Source organism: Artibeus jamaicensis, unplaced genomic scaffold (genome assembly GCF_021234435.1).
Source record: "Artibeus jamaicensis isolate MK-2021 breed Jamaican fruit bat unplaced genomic scaffold, CSHL_Jam_final contig_515, whole genome shotgun sequence".
Taxonomy (NCBI): domain Eukaryota; kingdom Metazoa; phylum Chordata; class Mammalia; order Chiroptera; family Phyllostomidae; genus Artibeus; species Artibeus jamaicensis.
Genome location: NW_026521869.1, coordinates 2,095,603 through 2,115,280, shown reverse-complemented (window position 1 = coordinate 2,115,280; position 19,678 = coordinate 2,095,603). Strand labels below are relative to the sequence as shown.

Below are 19,678 nucleotides of genomic sequence, written 5' to 3'. Positions count from 1 at the left end.
AAACCATTTTGCCTTCTTTTCCAACTGATCACACATACACACAAAAAGGAGTAGGTTGTAGTGGAGAAAATCAAGATACCTGAAGGACATTGCACCACTGAATTTCAAAGGTATTCTACAACAGAAGTTCACACCATAACCCCAGGGAGTCAGAACACATCAAGTTAAGAACCTGAGGCAAACAAGAGTCTCATAAACAATGGGAAGACAAAGAAACAGTCCCCAAATTAAAGAAAAGGAGGAAGCCTCAGAAAGAATGCTAAATGAAATAGAGGCAAGTCAACTATCAGATACTGAATTCAAAGTACTGGTGATAAGGAAGTTCAAAGAGCTCATAATGAGCTACCAGAAACTACAGGCGAGCTACAGTGAATTCACCACAAACTATATCAACATGAAAAAGGAAATGGAAAATATTAGCAAGGGCCAAAGAGGAAATGAAGAATACAATTTCCAAATTGAAGAACACAGTAGAAAGTTTCAAAAGTAGAATTGATGAGGCAGAGGATCGGATTAGCAAGTTGGAGGACAAAGTAGAAAAAACATCTCACAGAAAGAGCAAGAAAATGAAAAGAGGCTCAGAAAGAATGAAGAGGGATTAAGAGAAATACAAGACAATATGAAACGTAATAATATTTAAATAATAGGGATACCAGAAGGAGAAGAAGAACAAGGGATAGAAACCTATTTGAAAAAGTAATGAGGGAGAGCTTTCCTAATTTGAAGAAAGTGAAAATCACACAAATCCAGGAATCACAAACAAGAGGAACCCAAAGAGGCCCACTTCAGGACACAGCATCATTAAACTGGCAAAATTCCAAGACAAAGAGAGAATCTTAAAGGCAGCAAGGGAGAAAAAGGAAGTGACATACAAGGGAGCCCCAATAAGGTTAGCTACTGACTTCTCAATGGAAACGCTCAAAGCAAGAAGAGAATGGCAAGAAATATTCCAAGTAATGAGAACCAGAGGCCTGCAACCAAGGCTGCTTTACCCAGCAAGGCACTCAATCAAGTTAGAAGGCCAAATAGCTTCCAAGACAAAAGAAGTCTAAAAGACTATACCTCCACCAAACCAGCTCTACAAGAGATACTAAAAGGACTGCTTTAAGGAAAGGAAGGAAAAGAGGGAGACAGAGAGGAACACAGGTACAAAAATGGCAGTGAATAAGTACCTATCAATAATAACCTTAAACGTAAATGCGTTAAATGCTCCAAAAGACATAGAGTAGCTGAATAAATCAGAAAGCATGACCCACATATATGCTGCTTACAAGAGACCCACCTCAGGACAAAAGACTATCAACACACTAAAAGTGAAGGGCTGGAAACTAATTTTCCAAGCAAACGAACAAGGAAAAAAAAACTGTGGTAGCAATTCTCATATCAGACAAAATAGACTTAAAAAAAAGGGGCCATAAGGAGAGACCCAGAAGGTCACTTCATAATACTCAAGGGAAGAATCCACCAAGAAGACATTAACATTGTAAATATATATGCACCCAATATAGGAGCACCCAAATATATCAAGAAAATCTTAGAGGACTTCAAGAAAGATATTGACAGCAACACAATTATAGTAGGGGATTTTAACACCCTACTGTCAAAAATGGACAGATCTTCCAGACAAAATATCAACAAATATATTGTGGCATTGAACATTGCCATAGATGAAATGGACTTAACTGATATATAGAGTGCCCTTCATCCCAAAGATGCTAAATACACATTCTTTTCAAATGCACATGGAACATTTTCAAAGGCAGACCACATGATAGGACACAAAACGAGCGTCAGTAAATTCAAGAAAATTGAAATCATACCAAGCACTTTCTCTGACCACAAGGGACTGAAATTGGAAACCAACCCCAAAGGAAAAAACCCAAAGCACCCAGAATCATGGAGACTGAATGGTATGCTATTAAACAACGAATGGGTCAAGAATGAAATTAGGGAAGAAATCAAAAAGTTTCTGGAAACAAATGAAAATGAACTCACAACAACCCAAAACTTATGGGACACAGTGAAGGCAGTCCTGAGAGGGAAATTCATAGCAATACAAGCCTATCTAAAAAAGATAGAAACATTTCAAACAAATGACCTAACCCTACGTCTACAAGAACTTAAGGAACAAAAACAAAGACAGCCCAGAGCAAGTAGAAGGAAGTAAATAACCAAGATCAGAGCAGAATTAAATGACATAGAGACTAAAAGCACAATTGTAAGGATTAATGAATCCAGGAGTTCGTTTTTGAAAAGATAAACAAAATTGACAAGCCATTAAGTAGACTCATCAAGAAAAGAAGAGAGAGGACCAAATAAAGACAGCCAGACATGAAAGAGGAGAGATTACAACTGACACCACAGAAATACAAAAGATTGTGAGAAATTACTATGAAGTTCTGTATGCCAAGACATTTGAAAACCTAGGTGAAATGGACAAATTTCTAGGAAAATATAATCTTCCAAAATTCAGTGAAGAAGCAGCAGAAAGCCTGAACATACCAGTAACAGCAGATGAAATTGAAGCCGTAATCAAAAAACTCTCTTCACACAAAAGCCCTGGACCAGATGGTTTCACAGGAGAATTCTACAAAGCCTTTAAGGAAGAGCTAACCCCCTATCCTTCACCAACTATTCAAAAAAATCCAAAATGATGGAAGACTTTCACACTCTTTTTATGAAGCCAGCATCATCCTAATTCCAAAACGATATGAAGACACAACAAAGAAAGAGAACTTCGGGCCAATATTGCTGATGAACATAGACGCTGAAATTTTCAACAAAATATTGGTGAATCACATCCAACAATACATGAAAAAGATCATACACCATGACCAAGTGGGATTCATCCCAGGAATGCAAGGATGGTTCAACATTCGCAAATCAGTAAATGTAATACATCACATAAACAAAAGCAAAGACAAAATCACATGATCATATCAATAGATGCAGAAAAAGCTTTTGATAAAGTACAACACCCATTTGTGATAAAAACATTCAGCAAAGTGGGAATGAAGAGAGCATTCCTCAACATAATAAAGGCCATATATGAGAGACCTACAACCAACATCATACTCAATGGGCAAACTAAAATCCTTTTCACTAAGATCAGGAACAAGACACGGTTTTCCACTTTCACCACTTCTATTCAACATAGTATTGGAAGTTTTAGCCACAGCATTCAGGCAAGAAAAGGAAATAAAAGGCATTCAAATTGGAAAGGAGGAAACAAAACTGTCATTGTTTGCAGATTTCACGCAGCACCGTTTTTACTGATCTGTCCCCTAGAGCAAGGGACATAAAGTAAAGAATAAACAAATGGGATCTCATCAAAATAAAAAGCTTCTGCATGGCTAAAAAAAACAGTACTATGATAAAAAAGAACCAACCGTATGGGAAAACATATTTGCTAATGATACCTCAGACAAAGCTTTAATCTCCAAAATATACAAAGAATTCACACAACTCCACTCTAAGAAGACAAGCAACCCAATTAAAAAATGGGAAAGGTCTTGAACAGACACTTCTCCAAGGAGGACATACAGAAGATCCAGAGACACATGAAAAGATGCTCAATATAGCTACCTCTCAGAGAGATGCAAATTAAAACCACAATGAGATACCACTTTACACCAGTCAGAATGGCCATCATAAACAAAGCAACAAACAATTGTTGGAGAGGTTGTGGGGGAAAGGGGACCCTTGTTCACTGTTGGTGGGATTGCAGATTGGTACAACCACTTTGGAAAACAGTATGGAATTTTCTAAGAAAACTAAAAATGAATACTCCTTTTGACCCAGCAATTTCACTGTTAGGAGTATATCCTAAGAACCTTGAAACATCAATCCAAAAGAACCTATGCACCCAAATGTTCATAGCAGCGCAATTTACAATAGCCAAGAGTTGGAAGCTACCTAGGTGCCCATCAGCAAATGAATAATGGATCCAAAAACGATCGTACATTTACACAATGGAATTCTATGCAGCAGAAAGAAAGGAGCTCCTACCCTTTGCAACAGCATGGATGAAACTGAAAAACATTATGCTGAGTGAAATAGGCCAGGTGTTGAAAGACAAGTACCATATGATCTCACCTTTAACAGGAACCTAAACAATAAAACAGACAAGCAAAATATGACCAAAAAAACTGAAATTCAGAACTGGCTGACAAGTATAAAGGATACATGGAGAAAACTAAGGTGGGGCAGGTGGGAAATGGGAGGGAGGTGGGGAGCACTGGGGGGGGGTGGGCTGGTATGGGAGTAAAAGACAGGAAACTGTACTTGAACAAAAAATAAATTTTTAAAAAATGTAATAAAGGTGATGAAAGCAGATATTCCTGTCTTTATCTGAATCTTAAGGGGAGCACTTATAATTTTTGCCCATTGAGTATAATGTTGGTGGGTTTTTCATTATGACCTTTATTATGTTTAGGTATGTTCCTTCTGTTCCCATTTTGCTGACAGTTTTTTATCATAAATGGGTGGTGGACTTTATCAAATGCTTTTTCTGTATCTGTTGATATTATCATGTGGTTTGTATCCTTCATTTTGTTTGTATGGTAACTAACATTTATTGATTTGTGAATATTGTACCAATCTTGCATTCCTGGAATAATCCCTCTTGATCATGGTGTATGATCACTTTGCTGCTTTGCTGTATTTGGCTTGCTATTAATTTTTTGAGGATTTTAGCATCTAAGTTCATCAGGGATATTTACCAATGATTTTTCTTTTTTTGTAATGTCTTTATCTGGTTTTCAAAAATGTATTATATTTTATTGATTATGCTATTACAGTTGTCCCATTTTTTTCCTCCCTTTTATTCCCATCTGCCCTGCATGTCCCCTCCCACCAGCATTCCCTTTGCCCCCACTTGGCCAGAAGTCCTGGAATCCCTTTATTTGGCTTTGGAATTAGAATAATGCTGGCCTCTTAAAATGAGCTCGGGAAGCTTCCTTCCTCTTGAATGTTTTGAAATAGTTTGACAAGGATAGGTATTAGTTCTTCTCAGAATGTTAGGTAAAATTCCTCTGTGAAGCCATCTGGTCCAGGGTTTTCTTTTGTTGGGAGTTTTTGATTACTGCTTTAGTTTCATTATTCTAATTTGTTAAGAGTCTGTTTGATTGTTCCTGATTTAGTTTTGGAAGATTGTACATTTCTAGGGGTTTATCCATTTTGTGCAGGTTATCCAGTTTGATAGCATATATAGTCATTCATAATATTTTCTTAAATCCTTTGTATTTTTTTGGTGTCAGTTATTTCTCCTCTTTCATTCCTGATTTTATTTATTTGGGTCCTCTTTTTTTTTCTCCTCTTTTAATGAGCTTGGTATAGGGTTGTCAATTTTGTTTATCTTTTCAGAGAACCAGCTCTTGGATTCATTAATCTTTTGTATCATTTTTTTAGACTCCTTTTTGTTTTTTCTTCTCTGATGTTTATTCTTTCCTTTCTTCTACTCACTTTGGGCTTTGTTGTTCTTTTTCAAGTTCCTTTAAGTGTAAGATTAGATTGTTTACTTGAGATTTTCCTTGTTTTTTTAAGATAGGCTTGTAGTGCTATGAATTTCCCTCTTGAAATTGCTTTCCCTGTGTCCCACAGATTTTGGATAGTTGTGTCCTTATTTTCATTTTTTTCTTTGTTTCATGTTATCTTGTGATTTCTTCCTTGATCTCATTATTACCCCATTCATTATTTAATAACATCTTATTTAGCTTTCATGCCTTTGCATGTTTTTGTATGCTCTTGTGATTGATTTCTAATTTCATAGCATTGTGGTCAGAGAAGATGCTTGATATGATGTCAGTCTTCTGAAATTTATTGAAACTTTTTGTGTCCTAATGTGTGTTGTGTCCTACAAAGTGTTCCATGTGCACTTGAAATGTATATTCTCCTTTGGGGTAAAAGGCCTGATGATAATAATTAAATCCATTTGATCTAGTGTTAGTTAAGGCTGCTGTCTCCTTGCATTGATTTTCTGCCTGAAAGATCGATCCATTGAAGTCACTGGGGTGTTAAAGTCCCTGACTATGCCTGTATTTCTGTCGATCTCTCCCTTTATGTTTATCAAGATTTGCTTCACATATTTAGGTGCTATGTTGTGTGTGTAAATGTTTACTGGGGTTATATCCTCTTTCTTGTTGGATTGTATTCTTTATCATTATGTAGTGTCCTTCTTTATCTCTTACTATATAGCCTTGGTTTTAAAGTCTGTTTTGTTGCATGTAAGTATTGCTACCCCAGCTTTCTTTTCCTCTCCATCGGCATGAAATATATTTTTCCATACCTTTACTTTTAGTCTGTGTGTATCTTTAAATATGAGATGGGTCTCTTGGAGGCATCATATATATGGGTCTTATTTTCTTATCCATTTAGCTACCCTATGTTTTTTGGTTGTAGCATTTAAGACATTTATATTTAATATCATTATTCATAGATACATATTTAGTGCCAGATTATTGTTAGACTCTTTTCCTCTGTTTCCTTTTTTCTTCTTCCTCTTTCTTCTTCTTCCTCTTCCTCCTCTTCTTAGCCCTTTAACACTTGTTGTAGTACTGCTTTGGTCTTAACAAATTCCTTTAGTTTTTCTTGTCTGGGGAGCTCCTGATTTCTTCTTCGATTTTAAATGCTAGCCTTGCTGGGTAAAGTAGTCTTGGTTGTAGGTCCTTGCTTTTCATCACTTTGAATATCTCATTCCACTTCCTCTGGCCTGAAATTTTTCTGTTGAGTAATTATGTGACAGTCTAAATAGTGCTCCCTTGTATGTAACTACCTGCTTTTCTCCTGCAGCTTTTAGGATTCTCTCCTTGTGTTTAAGCCTGGTCATTTTAGTTATGTGTCTCAATATAGGCTTCTTTGGGTCCATCTTGTTTGGGATTCTCTGAGCTGCCTGGATGTGTGTGTCTTTTTCCTTCACCACATTAGGGAAGTTTTTGGTCATTATTTCTTCAGATAGGTTCTTGATTCCTTGCTTGCATTTGTCTCCTTCTGTATCTCCATGATGCGGGGGTTATTATGCTTCCTTTTGTCCCAAAGGTTTCTTAAGGTCTTTTCATTTTTTTAAAATTCTTTTTCTTTCTGCTTTCTGCCTGGATGATTTTTTCTACCTTTTCTTCTAAATCAGTGATTCCTTCCTCTTCTTCATCTAACCTTCTGCTTATTCCTTCCAATGTATTATTTATTTCAGATATCACATTCTATATTTCCGACTGATACTTTTTAATTGTTTCTATGCCTTTTTTCATGCTATTGAATATCCTTATAACCACTGTGCTGAACTCTGTCTTATAAATTTCTTGCCTTAATTTCTTCTAGCTCTTCTTCCTGCAAATTCTCTTGTTCTTTTATTTTGGGTTTGTTTTTTGTCTTCCCATTTGGGTGCATCTTTGTATTTGTTTCTATGTATTAGGTAGAGACTCTGCTGTAGGCCTTTGTCAGATGCTGCTTGTGGCTCGTCCTGGTCAATTAGTTTAAATTATCAGCCATCCACAGCATGTGGCTTCCTCTGCTGGGTTTGGGTGTTTGCAGAAAGAACCAGGCTGTGCACCACCGTGGTCCTTTATCAACAAATGGTACTGGAGAGGGTCAGGTGAAGTCTCAGAGCTCCCAGACATCTGATTTGGTTATTAAACTAATCAGTGATATAGCCTCCAGCTTAAGCTCCAGGGTGGGGCAGAGTAATTCCTGGGGCTGGGGCTATTTCTTCCCCTCAGGCTGATGCCTTTTGGAAAGGAGTGCTCTACCTGAGAAGGATTGTTTCTGTAATGCAGGGAATGACTCAGCACAGGTATCCTGGTGGCTGTTCCTTCAGTTCTCTCCCCAGAGCCACCAGTCCCAGGCTTTCCTCAAGTTCCTCCAGTCCCCTGTGCCTTCTCTCTGCTGGAGCCTTGGGTAAGTGGCTGCAAACGAAATGTTGTGTGTTGACCTTTTAAGAGGCTCTCTTGAGTCTCCAGCTGTCTCTCCTTGGCAGACAAAAACCCTGCTCCTTTTCACAGCTGGATAATATCTGGGTTCCTTTCTGGCTCTGTTGCTATAGACTGGGGAGCCTAGCTTGGGCTTTAGACCCCACGCTTTTCAGGTGGAACCCCCCCCCCCCCAGCTGTTTAAAGGTCTCTCCAGAAACTCAGCTGCTGCCCAGGGGAGCCCAATAGCCCTCTTATGTCTCCTCCACACTCTTCACCAGTCTTGTTGTGGGGAATGGGTTTCTACTCTCTGTCCTTGACTTCTTTCCAGCTAGTGTTCAGTTCGTTAGTAAGGATGATTTCTATACATTTTAGTTGTAATTCCAGATTGGTCCTTGGAGTTCATTAGAGTAGCTTTCACTTACTCCTCTGCCATCTTGTATCTCTCATGTATTTTATCTTTTAAAAGCTGTTACAAGGTCATATTAATGTGGCATCACTTCTGTGCCTTGCTTCTACTGTTTGAGCTGCATGGGGATGTTTTTTGTGGTTCATCATTCCTGGCTTCTCTGTTTGAGCCAAATAGAACCCTCCAAAGCTCTTCATCTTGAAGTCTTTTCCACTATGCACTTGGAGCCAATTACTAAAGCATCTAAAAGTATTGTGGTATAGTGGGTATAGTTTCTGCACTCATTGATAGGACAGTAGTCTTGAAAATTACTGCTCTGTGTCATTTAAGTTCTTTATTGTCTTATTTACATGGAATACAGTCTACAGTAGTGTTAATTTTTTAAATAATCTTCCAACTTTAACCCAATGAATTATGTATAACTTACTATAAGTATTCTTTTGGGAAAGGTTATGTGATATTGGGCACATTATAACTATAATATGATGTTCAGTATTGATCAGAAATTTATTTAAACTCACTGATAAAATTAATTAAGAACAATTTTTATGATTTAATGTCTCATTTGCTTTTTTCCCCCCGTAAAACAGGAAATGGAACAGACAAGAAGTGCTGTGGATGAGGACCGGAAAATGTATCTCCAAGCTGCTATAGTTCGCATCATGAAAGCACGAAAAGTACTTCGGCATAATGCCCTTATTCAAGAGGTAAAGGGGGGAAAGTCTTCAAAAGTTCTTAGAAATGTTTCTTTGTAAAGATAGTGCAGAAATAATATGATTCACAAATACCATAAAGAAATACTTCATTACTTAATGGGAACAGACCTCATTTATAATTTCAGTATTAAGTTCAGATTTGCTTTGGCTTGACTTTAGAGGTATAAATTTCACCAATTTATTGAGTCTTTTCTCCAGTTATTGAAGAACATTAACTACATTAAATACTCATTCCATAAATATAATGTGTATGATGTGGTAGTGCTGTGCTTGTCAATGAGGGTTTAATGCAGAGCAAAGCAAGATGTGGTTCCTGCACTTTTGGAGTTCATAGTCTAATAGGGAAGGAATACATTATTGAAATAATATGCAAGTATATGTAAAATTACAGTAGCATGCACTATAAAAAGGTATGCAGTACTGTGAGAATGTACATAAAAGTCTTGACTTAAGGCATATTGGGAAAAGCTTTCTTGAGAAAGGGTTACTTAAACTAAGAGCTGAAAGTTGAGTAGCAGTTAAATGGAAGCTTGAGAGTGTGGGTGTTTAGGTAGATTAATTGGTTTATAGTTTAATGTAGTTATCTGTGAACATTAGATTTGCTATATATGTCTTCTATATTTTATCCTTCACAACATAAACATTAGGTTCTTTTCTGACTTTGCATAAAAAATTATTTTTGTCATTATATCAAAATTGATCTAATTCTCTGTCTCCTATGCACTGCTGAGTTTAAAACTTTCAGTATTGTTAATGCACTTACTCACTTGACATATCACATGTATTCATTTAGGATAAATTTATTCAGTTTACTATAATTCCATAATTTTTAGTATATTTTCTTATATGACTTAGATATGCTTGATGAAACCTCGGTAAATATGAGACACCTTTATAGCTGGTTGTTTAAAATTATTTATAACTGATTACTTGACAGTAGTTTGACACCCATGTCTCTCTTACAGGTGATTAGCCAGTCAAGAGCTAGGTTTAACCCTAGTATCAGCATGATTAAGAAGTGTATTGAAGTGCTGATAGACAAACAGTACATTGAACGCAGCCAGGCTTCAGCAGATGAATACAGTTACGTAGCGTGATGTTGCTGTCCTCCTGTGTGGGTGTGAGAGGATCATTGCCATCACCATTTGGTGTGTTCCTGTGGGGTAAAAAAGCAGGCCTGTGCCTCCATAATTTGGTCATTCGGCAGCCCCTGTTTTCCTGCTGTTTACAACATCACCAGTGCCACGTCATGAGCATCAGAGAAAATGCCTAGAGATATTTCAAGCTCATGTCATTATGACATTTCTTAAAACTTTATTAAAGAATGAGTGAAGTATTGCTGAAATGTGGAAATTTGGTTGGGTACCATGCTTTTTCTCCCCTTCATGTTTGCAGTTGATGTGTTTTTTTTAATGTATCTTAAAGGACATAAAATAAAAAACTTAAATATTGTAATATGACAGATAACCTAATAATTGTATCTACATTAAATGACAAACATGATATTGCTGCTTGTCAAATAAAAAAATAAAGAAATAGAATGCCTTTTTTATGTGGATGGAGTATCACACTAAATAATATATATTAATGTTCATGAGTCATCAAAGCAGTAAATGCTGCTTTAGTTGCTTTTTATCTGAATGGTTTAATTCACTTGTACTTAAATCCTACTGAAAAAATGTCAATTATTGTTCTTGAGTGCATAAAAATGCATTCAACATAAATAATGTTTTCTTTTTAAGGATTGGGACAACATTGTATATAAGCATCTTGAATATGGAGGATTTAATTCCTTCAGGAGTTTCTGGTGATGTACTGTATACCATAGAGATGGTGTAAGGGAATATGTGGTTACTTCAAGTATGGCATAAGAAAGGGCCTTTCATCTAAAAACGGTCTTATGTTTTCATTGAATTAATTCTAACATAGACTAATGCCTATCTCTCTTGCCTTCCCCTCTACTTTTCTCTCCACTTTTCACAGGTGTAGGAGAGCCTGTGACACCAGTCTGTATGCCTGCCTACTTAAGACCCTTATACTTCTCTGACATTTCCGTGCTAGATGCACTCATAAGTCACAGCTCTGCCTGGCAGTGCATAACCTTAACAACTTCAGAAAAATCTGTATGTTGCATTATACCAGGTGCCATTTAAATAGACATGAAGTTCCATTATTTTGTTTATTATATATATCAACAAGCAGTATTAGAATACTCTGGTCTGTTATCATATTTATTATCTATTTAAACTGTTTTCCTTACCACAACACACATACATACACACACACAGTTTTTAAGCTGAATCTTTTAAAGCATATTCCACATGAATCACTTCACTTATAATACTTTAGTGTATATCTCTTAACGGATTAGGCTTTAGCAAAATAATAAAAACAAACAGCTTTTACAGTCGGTTTGTTTGACTGCACTTTTTCTAACTTATGTCTCTTAAGTGTTTAAAATCTCCTGAGCTTATAATGACTTATCTATTGTATATTTCATTGTACCTTTCTTCCTAGAGAGGAAATAATGGCAAACCATGTAATATTGTACATTTCACTGTCAAAAAGCAAACCTTTGTTTTAATAACTTGTTGATAAAGTTTTCCAAATTGGTTCCTTTTTTTCTTAAATATTTATATGTGTTAAATCAAGCCTTAGCCTGGTATCTGTCAAGAAAATACAGCATGGGGCAAAAATAAGGTTACAGTTATTTGTATGGAAAATAATAATAACTAATAATACAAGAATAAATTGTTTAATGTACTCACAACTGTAAGCCTACTTTTGCCCCACCCTGTATATTATATTGGAAAATGGGCAAAGTACTTGTGCTGAAGTCTATGAAAATGGCTGGCAAATTTTCTTCTCATCTTTTTCTCATTTTATCTGAAAGGGAATATATTTAAGATATACTTGTGCATGAATAAAGAAGAGGCCAGACCCATTTAACCAAGCTACCAGCCCAAAAGGGAGTAGTGATCAGAATGAATTTTAGACCTTCCCTCAGCCTCCTGAAATCCTTACTGCAGGAGATCTGAGCATACAGCCCAAAGTAGGCTATATGCCTTGTGCTTATAGGCAGGAAGAGTCAGAGTTTGAAAAAGGGAAGAGGAAGGAGAGGAGAGGGTTCTCTGCTTTATCTCAGAATAACAAAAATAATGTGAGTAAAATTTGCAGAGGTTTTAACAAGTACATTAACACTGAGGTGGTTAGCATTAGTAAGTATGCAATGTGTTTTACAGCTAGGGTAGCTCTTGTTGGCCATCCATTCTTCCCCTTTGAAACCAGGAATGTTAACTGCTACTGGAGATACAGATTTGTTCTAGGGTTTAGTCCAATATTGTATGACAGTTTGCTTTAATACAAACAAAAGAATAAAGAGTCTGGGATTTTTTTTTACTTTATGTATAATTTAGTATATCTACAGGATTTTTCAACCTTTGTAGTCTGCAGTGCCATAAAATTCCTGTTAATTTTTAAGCTTTATTAAGTGTAGACTGTGACAGGTGCTTCTATACATGTTACTTCATTTGATCTTTAGATAATCTTGTTAACTAGGCAGTGTTCCTGGTGTTACTGACCTGAAGCAGGTCTGGCCACTTGATAGGTATGAGCCAAGATAACTCTCCAAGTTGGTTCTGTTAGTAGGAAATGTATTGCAGGCCAGGGAGCAGGGAGTGCACTGGGGATCATTCCCTGAACAGTGCCTCCGCTCAGAGCCAAAAACAACGTGCTATTACAGGGCTCCTTGCTACATACAGAAAATGGCGATGTACTCTACTGTGGGCAGAGAGTTTAGTGTCATAATAGGGGTATAATGCCAAAGGTTATCGTCATTCAGTGGTCTCGTGGTCTGGGGAAGTTTTCTTATCTTTACCTTCTGGCACTGAAGGAAAATATCTTTGGCAAACTTTGTTAGTAATCAGTCAGTAAGCAAGCTTAGTAAGTGTTTAGGTCACTACATAGGTTTTCTTTTAGTTTTTAAAGCCCTTTTAAAGGGTTTTCTACCTGTATCAGCTGGAAAGCTAATACTGCCTTTCAGAGATGAGGAAACTAAATTTCTAGGAGTCATTGCCAGAAACTGCAGATCCTGAATTTAATCCCAGGCAAAGCTGTGCTAATAGTCTGTATACAGTGCAGTTTATAAGATAGATGAAAATTGCCCTGGCTGGTGTAGCTCAGTGGATTGAGCGTGGGCCTGCGAACCAGAAAATCGCTGTTCAATTCCCAGTCAGGCCCCATGGCTGGGTTACAGGCCAGTTCCCAGCAGGTGAAGCACAAGAGGCAACCGTACATTGATATTTCCCTTCCTCTCTCCTTCCCTTCCCCTCTAAAGATAAATGAATAAATAATCTTTTTAAAAAAATCTATTAAAGATAGATGAAAATAACTTCAATAGCTTTTGCTGACTTAAGGAAAAATTTCTAGTTAAATAATTTGTGGTAATACTCATTTTTTGTTTCTTCAGATACCTATTTAAGATGTAGATGAACATGGTTAAGTGACTTGGCTCACAGCAGATTTGTGGCAAAGGGTACTTACAAATATAATAGTTTACATGTACAACTATAGAACAGTTATTTCAAGTGTATATACTTAATGCAAACCTGTTTTCAGTTAAAATTTTTTTAGCTATATGTTAGGGTGGTCGGTGACACAGGCTATGAACGAATTCTCAGAGAAGAAAGTGTAGAGAATAAAGTTTTACTCACTCTCCAAGAAAGAGGGGCATGGTGTGGAGAGATACACCACCCTTGAGGGGTAGGGGCTTTGAGCTTTTATTGGATTATAATTGAGTTAAAAAAGGGTGACGGGGTGCTATTGTGTGGCCCATGGGCTGTTGGGGCATTGTAATGGGGCTGCAATTCTTTCCAATGTTATCTTCTGCCTGTGGCTATAGGGAGCAGTTAGTTCTGCTCTTGCTTCCAGTCATTGCCAATCCTGGGGATAAACTCAGAAGAGTAAAATTGCAGTAACATTTAACAGGGTTATCAGCCTGCTAGGCAAATGGTGCCACAATAGCAAATGGGGGTGGCTTTATCCTTATACTATATAATAGTAATGGATAATTTACTGAGCTCTTAATTTTTGGTTCCTAGGGAAAAGATTGATCAAGGTCAAAGTAAAGATGTGAACTTTTAAAATACTAGTCCTACCCTGGCTAGGTGGCTCAGTTGGCTGGAGTGTCATCTGTACACCAAAAGGTTGTGGGTTCAGTTTCCAGTGTGAGGCCACATACCTAGGTTGTGGGTTCAAGCCCCTGTCAGGACGTATACAAGAGGTAACTGATGAAAGTTTCTCTCTCACACTGATGTTTTCTCTCCCCCTCCCCTTCCTCTCTAAAATCAATAAGCACATCCTCAGGTGAAGAGATAGATACGTATGTCTATACATTTCATAAGGGTAGTTGTAAATGGACCTTTGCTGACTGGAAATTAATATGGAGAAGCCAACTAGTTGAAGGTTGATATATTCATGAAACATTTTTAAGGCTGAAACAATTAGGCAGTCCTTATAGGACATAAAACTGATAGGCTAGAATTAATTAAAGGTAGGATTCACTGATGAGAAGTAATTGTCATATGCAGTGACCACACTACCTAAGGTAATTGTAAGGTTCTTCCTTTTCCAGCCTTCCATCTGTAATCATGCAATTCACCTTCCTTTTGTCATCTAGCGTATGTTTACTGGTGCCTGTGTATTGTGGGAACAGTTACTGCAGTAATTGGCTGGAACTGTAAGGTCTGTGCCCACATGGGGTTTTTAGACTTGTCTCAGTCATGAATGTGTCTTTTCAAGGGTCAGCACTTGGGAAGGGAAATCCTAGGTAGTCTGAGGAGGGTTGCGTAAGAGAAGTTAAAGGGGCAGAAAATGAAGGTAGGAGAGAATATTTTAAACAGGAGTAACAGTGAAGATCTCAGGTAAGAAGCAACAGCCAGAACCTAAGAATCAAAGGAATTACACAGATTTTAAGCAGGGAAGTTATATTTGCATGAAGAAGTACTGATAAGTTTTTTTACTTAGGTGATGGCTGAGTGAATATTCATTTTTAAATTCTTTATAGTGTACATACATTTTTTTTCCTTTGGTGTTTGTGAACTATTTTATAATATTTGCAAGTTTTAGTGGAAAATGGATAGCCTGCATTAGGGTGAAGAATGGAACTCTAGATGCTAATGATGGATATGTGGGGTTAGACCTCGGAGAAGGTAAGCAGTTTACACGAGTGGCAGTGGTGATCTCTAGAGGAGTAAAGTAGATAAAATTGACATGGCTTAATAATGGGCTGGAATGGATTGAATGAGTGAGTGAGTGAGGGGAACCCTGGGACAGGACGAGGGTGGAGAAGGCACATACGGTCTTGGTTGTAGGTACCTGGGGCATTTGACCTGCTTTTCAGATAGTTGAGTGGAGTGGGCAGATCCAGTCTCTGCTGCATGGGAGCTCTGATCCTGAATCTTCTAAAGCAATTCATAGAAGTTTTTTTATCCATCTCATTGCTTTCATTAACACTTGTGGATTAATATCCAGGTGAAATGTGGCTAGACAGTAACTAATATTTAGCACATGAATATATTACATCGATTTTTAAGTAATAAACACAAGGATGGAAAGATTGAGAGTATTTAGTTTACAAAAGCTCTAGGATTTGGCTTAGAACGCAAGTGGATGTCTTTGCCACCCCACCTGCAGGCAAGGAAACATTTAAGAAGTCGGGTAAATGACCCAAATGGAAGCCTGCCATTTGATTACCTCTTATATTCCTGAGTCTTTGTTCCCTGTTGGTTGAGCACTGCCCTTGAGGGAGAAATACATCATTTGAGTTTTGTATTTTCATGACAAGTTTAACAATATCTTTTTTTTTTTCCAGCAAAAAGGGAACCTTTGGGAATCAACTTGTGGTAAAGAACTGGAATAAGAAAGGAAAGGTTTTAAAAAGGTTTTTGTTTATTATCATTTCCTTTTCCCCTGTTGTTAGTAACTTACTATTTATAGTTAAGAGTAGCTGAGAATTGCAGCCAGTGTTGAAGTTAGCACTCCTGGAGAGGGGGTAAAGTTCTTGGATTGCTAATTTTTTCCTGTATGGCCAGATTGATATTTTTCTTGGCAGAGCTTTGGTGTTACAGGAAAAGGATGTGAATTTTCTGTGGCTTTTATTACCAGCCTTGTTTCTGTATCTAGCTCACAGGAGTGCTCTCAACATAGCTGCAATCCTGTGCTGAGAGCCTTGGCTCCCTTAAGTGGGTGAGTTTATCTGGTCTTCTGGGGAAGAAGAGACAGATGTGGAAAGCAGAGATATGCTTTTAGCCGGTTTAGGGTAAAAATAAGCTGGTTTAGGGTAAACTGTTTAGCAGAGTATCTGCCCTAAAGAGGTCAATGAAATAACAGAAGCACTCTGGCATTAAAGGAAAAGTTGAATGCTGACTAGAAACAAAACAAAAAGCTGTTTTATCATTTAGTTTATATACAGCTGAAGTGACTAAATTCAAATCAATACTATGCTGTGAAGTAAATATCTGAGGTTTTTTGTCTAGATTGTACATTTTTAAATGACCATCTCTAAATGTTGACACACAAGAAAGATAATGACCTCCAGCCACTTGATAAGTGGAATATGGAGTGGAACTATGAGGTGCAAGAAATCTGGAAGCTGCATGCCCTTTCTGCTTGGCAACTATGTGCTTGACCCTGGTTGGGGCCACCTTCTCCACTGCTCCATGCTGCAAGGAAGGGAGGCACTCAGTGAGGATAAGGTGTCTACAGACACTTCACTTTGCTGCTCTCTTCCCACAGGCACTGGCCTGTGTCTAAACAGGGCTTCAGTTTGTGTTCCTTAGGAGGCTGCACATTTAGGAATACAACCTTGTAACAGCCTGTATCTACAGCCTGGCATACTAGCAGAGACTTTTTTATTAAGAGTTCATAACTTCGCTTAGATTAACCAGTAAACCCATTTACATCACCCTAGACATTAGGAAATTTATGTAACCATATCCTGTAACTTGCTAAGAGTTTTAATAGAAGGTCTGAGACTTAATTGGTTGAAGTTCCTTTCATACCTCCCCTACCTTTGACATCGACGAATGCCGGACCTGTCTTTTCAGAGACAAGCCCAGGAGGATTCGCAGGACCAAGGGGTTGAGCCGACTCAAGTTGCCTGGGACTGACCAAAGTGGCCTAAGAGGACCCTCTGCTGACCTCCCCATGAGCTTTTCTCATTATACGCTCAGTATAATACTAAAATCTCCCTGGAGCAGAGGTCTTCCACCATTTTTGAACATGTATATGAATAGTCATGTTTTCTAACTGCAGGCGCAGAAGTGTCCCCCCCATACATGTGATGACGAAGCTCACCTTGACGTTTATGCATGATTTCCCTGAGTAAAGACAACTCTAATACTTTGTTCAGGGACACAGTGTTTTTGGAAGTGGTCCCCACCCTCACCCTGAGTGCTAGAAATAAAGTTTGCCCCTTTTCCTAAAATCATCATCTAGGAGTTGTCTTTGGGCCGGCTGGCAACTACTGAGTCATAGGATCCAGTTCAGTCTGTTAACAGTCTTAGTTGCAGAAAAGTTGGGTTTACTGTTGACCCAGTAACCTAAATCCAATCTGATTAGGTCGGAAAGCTCTTGAGAGCCACTGGAAATTCTTGAAGCAAGCAATCTGGGATTCTCTGGGATGTGGAGATAAAGGAAGGGAAGGACCTAGCAGCCAGCTAATAATATACAGGGTCCAGCACAAATAACACCTTTTTTTGTTACAAAAAACTTATTACAAAACCTTTTATTACAAAATCATAAGCATGTAATTCTGTAACATAACAATACCACACTCAAGCACACCATATGATGTTTTAGGTGAAATGTTCAAATTAAAACTATATTACACCTATATTACCCTACCAACCACACCCAAGACTAGCTTTACTTCTGCTGGATCCTGTATTTTTGTCCATGCTACACCATCAAACCCACCAGGGATGACAGATAAAAGAACAAATATGTAGCCAACTGAGGAATTTCAGGGTGCATAGTGTAACATTGCTCAAATGCTGTGGTTTCTAAAAATACACGAGTAATACAGTGAAGTGTGATGTGAACTCAAGGTAGGTCCTTTTCTGTCTTAAGTGTTTAACTTTTTTGTTTTACAATTGGTATTAGATAATCATCTAATACCTTGTACTTAGTTACATATTGATTGTACATGGGCTTGACCCTGTTTGGGGCCACCCTATCTACTGCTCCATAGAACACAGAATTCAGTGACTGCGCTGGGTTGGATAGTGTCCCAGCCCCACACACCAAATGCATGTTCACCTGGAACCTGTAAGTGTGACCTTATCTAGAAATAGGGTCTGTGCAGATACAATCAGAGTCATAGGGTGGACCCTAATACAATGATTTATGTCCTCACAAGAAAAGGAAAATTTGAGCCCAGACATGTGGGACTGGAGGCTATGTGAAGACAGAGGCAGAGATTGGAGTAATGCAGCAACAAGCTGGGGGATGCCGGGGCTTGCCAGGAACCACTGGGAACTGAAAAGGCCCGAAAGGACCCTCCTCTAGAACTCTAAGGAGAGTGTGGCCCCACTAGCACCTTGGTTTCTGACTTCTAGCCTGCGTATCTGCAAGAGAATAAATTGTGTTGTATTAAGCCACCAAATTTATGGTGCTTTGTATTGGCAGCTCTGGAAAAACCAATACACTTCCCTTAATAAAGTTCTATAGATGGGATTGTTTAAAAAATTTGTGGGATTTTATATTTTAAATATTTTACAATTAGGAGATTATACTTGGGTATAAAAGCCAACTAAAAACAGTCATCTGGTTTTTCCTTAAAAAGACAAGAGAAAAAAGTTCCCAAAGAATCACCACTTACCAGGTGAAGAATATACATATAAATGTACATATATACATGAATAAAAAGCCAAAATCCCACCCACGAGTGTGACTGGTTAGCATATTTGGAGAGAGAAGATTGTTCTTGGACTTGGCATTCAGTCTCATGTGTGTCTGAACTGTACTGCTCATCAGTTGGTCTTCTCAAAGGCACACTGAGCCCACTCCTACCAGCAGAAAAGGAGGGAGATTTGGACCAAACTAAGCCTGCAGTAAAATCTATTCAGAAAGACCTGCTCATAGTGCATGTGTAGCATCCTCTCTGCATGTAAAGCAAGCACACTCCCTAGAGATGCTCAGAGGGAAATCTCTGAGTAGATCCCAGCACATGGATGTGGTCACTGCTGCCAATCATCTGCTGAGGAAAGCAAGCAGCTTCCAGTAAGCAGTCTTTGCTGATGTTTCCTTGTTTCCCCAGTCTCTTAACATGGGGCAATCTCTTGGTTCAGTGTTGAACTTTTTCTTTCTTCTCTTTTCATCAACCCTTTGGTGACCTCATGCAGTGCAAAGGCTTAAATACTGTTTACCTTCCAACAATATCCAAAATAACATCCTGTCCATATCTCTCTCCAACATTTAGGAAGTGGGCAGGGACCATCAATCTCCATACTTGGATGCTTAATAGACATCTCTAAGTTAGCATATCCAAAACTGAACTCCTAATCTCCCCAGCAACCCCATATGGGTCCTACTTACAGCTCCCCCCATTGTAGTTGATGGCAGTTCCTTCCGGTTTCTCAGGTCAAAAACTC

At 38.1% G+C, this 19,678-nt stretch overlaps 1 protein-coding gene across 5 annotated transcripts in view; it reads left to right on the top strand.

Moving 5' to 3' along the window:
* Positions 1-11,604, top strand: part of CUL2 (cullin 2) — a 136,716-nt gene extending 125,112 nt beyond the window's left edge. For all 5 annotated transcript variants that reach the window (XM_037131555.2, XM_037131547.2, XM_037131527.2 and 2 more), the window contains 2 exons: positions 8,901-9,017; positions 9,992-11,604. In XM_037131555.2, the coding sequence (XP_036987450.1) occupies positions 8,901-9,017; positions 9,992-10,123 (249 nt within the window). In that variant the 3' untranslated portion in view covers positions 10,124-11,604. The remainder of the gene's footprint in view (positions 1-8,900; positions 9,018-9,991) is intronic.
* Positions 11,605-19,678: the final 8,074 nt, after the last annotated feature.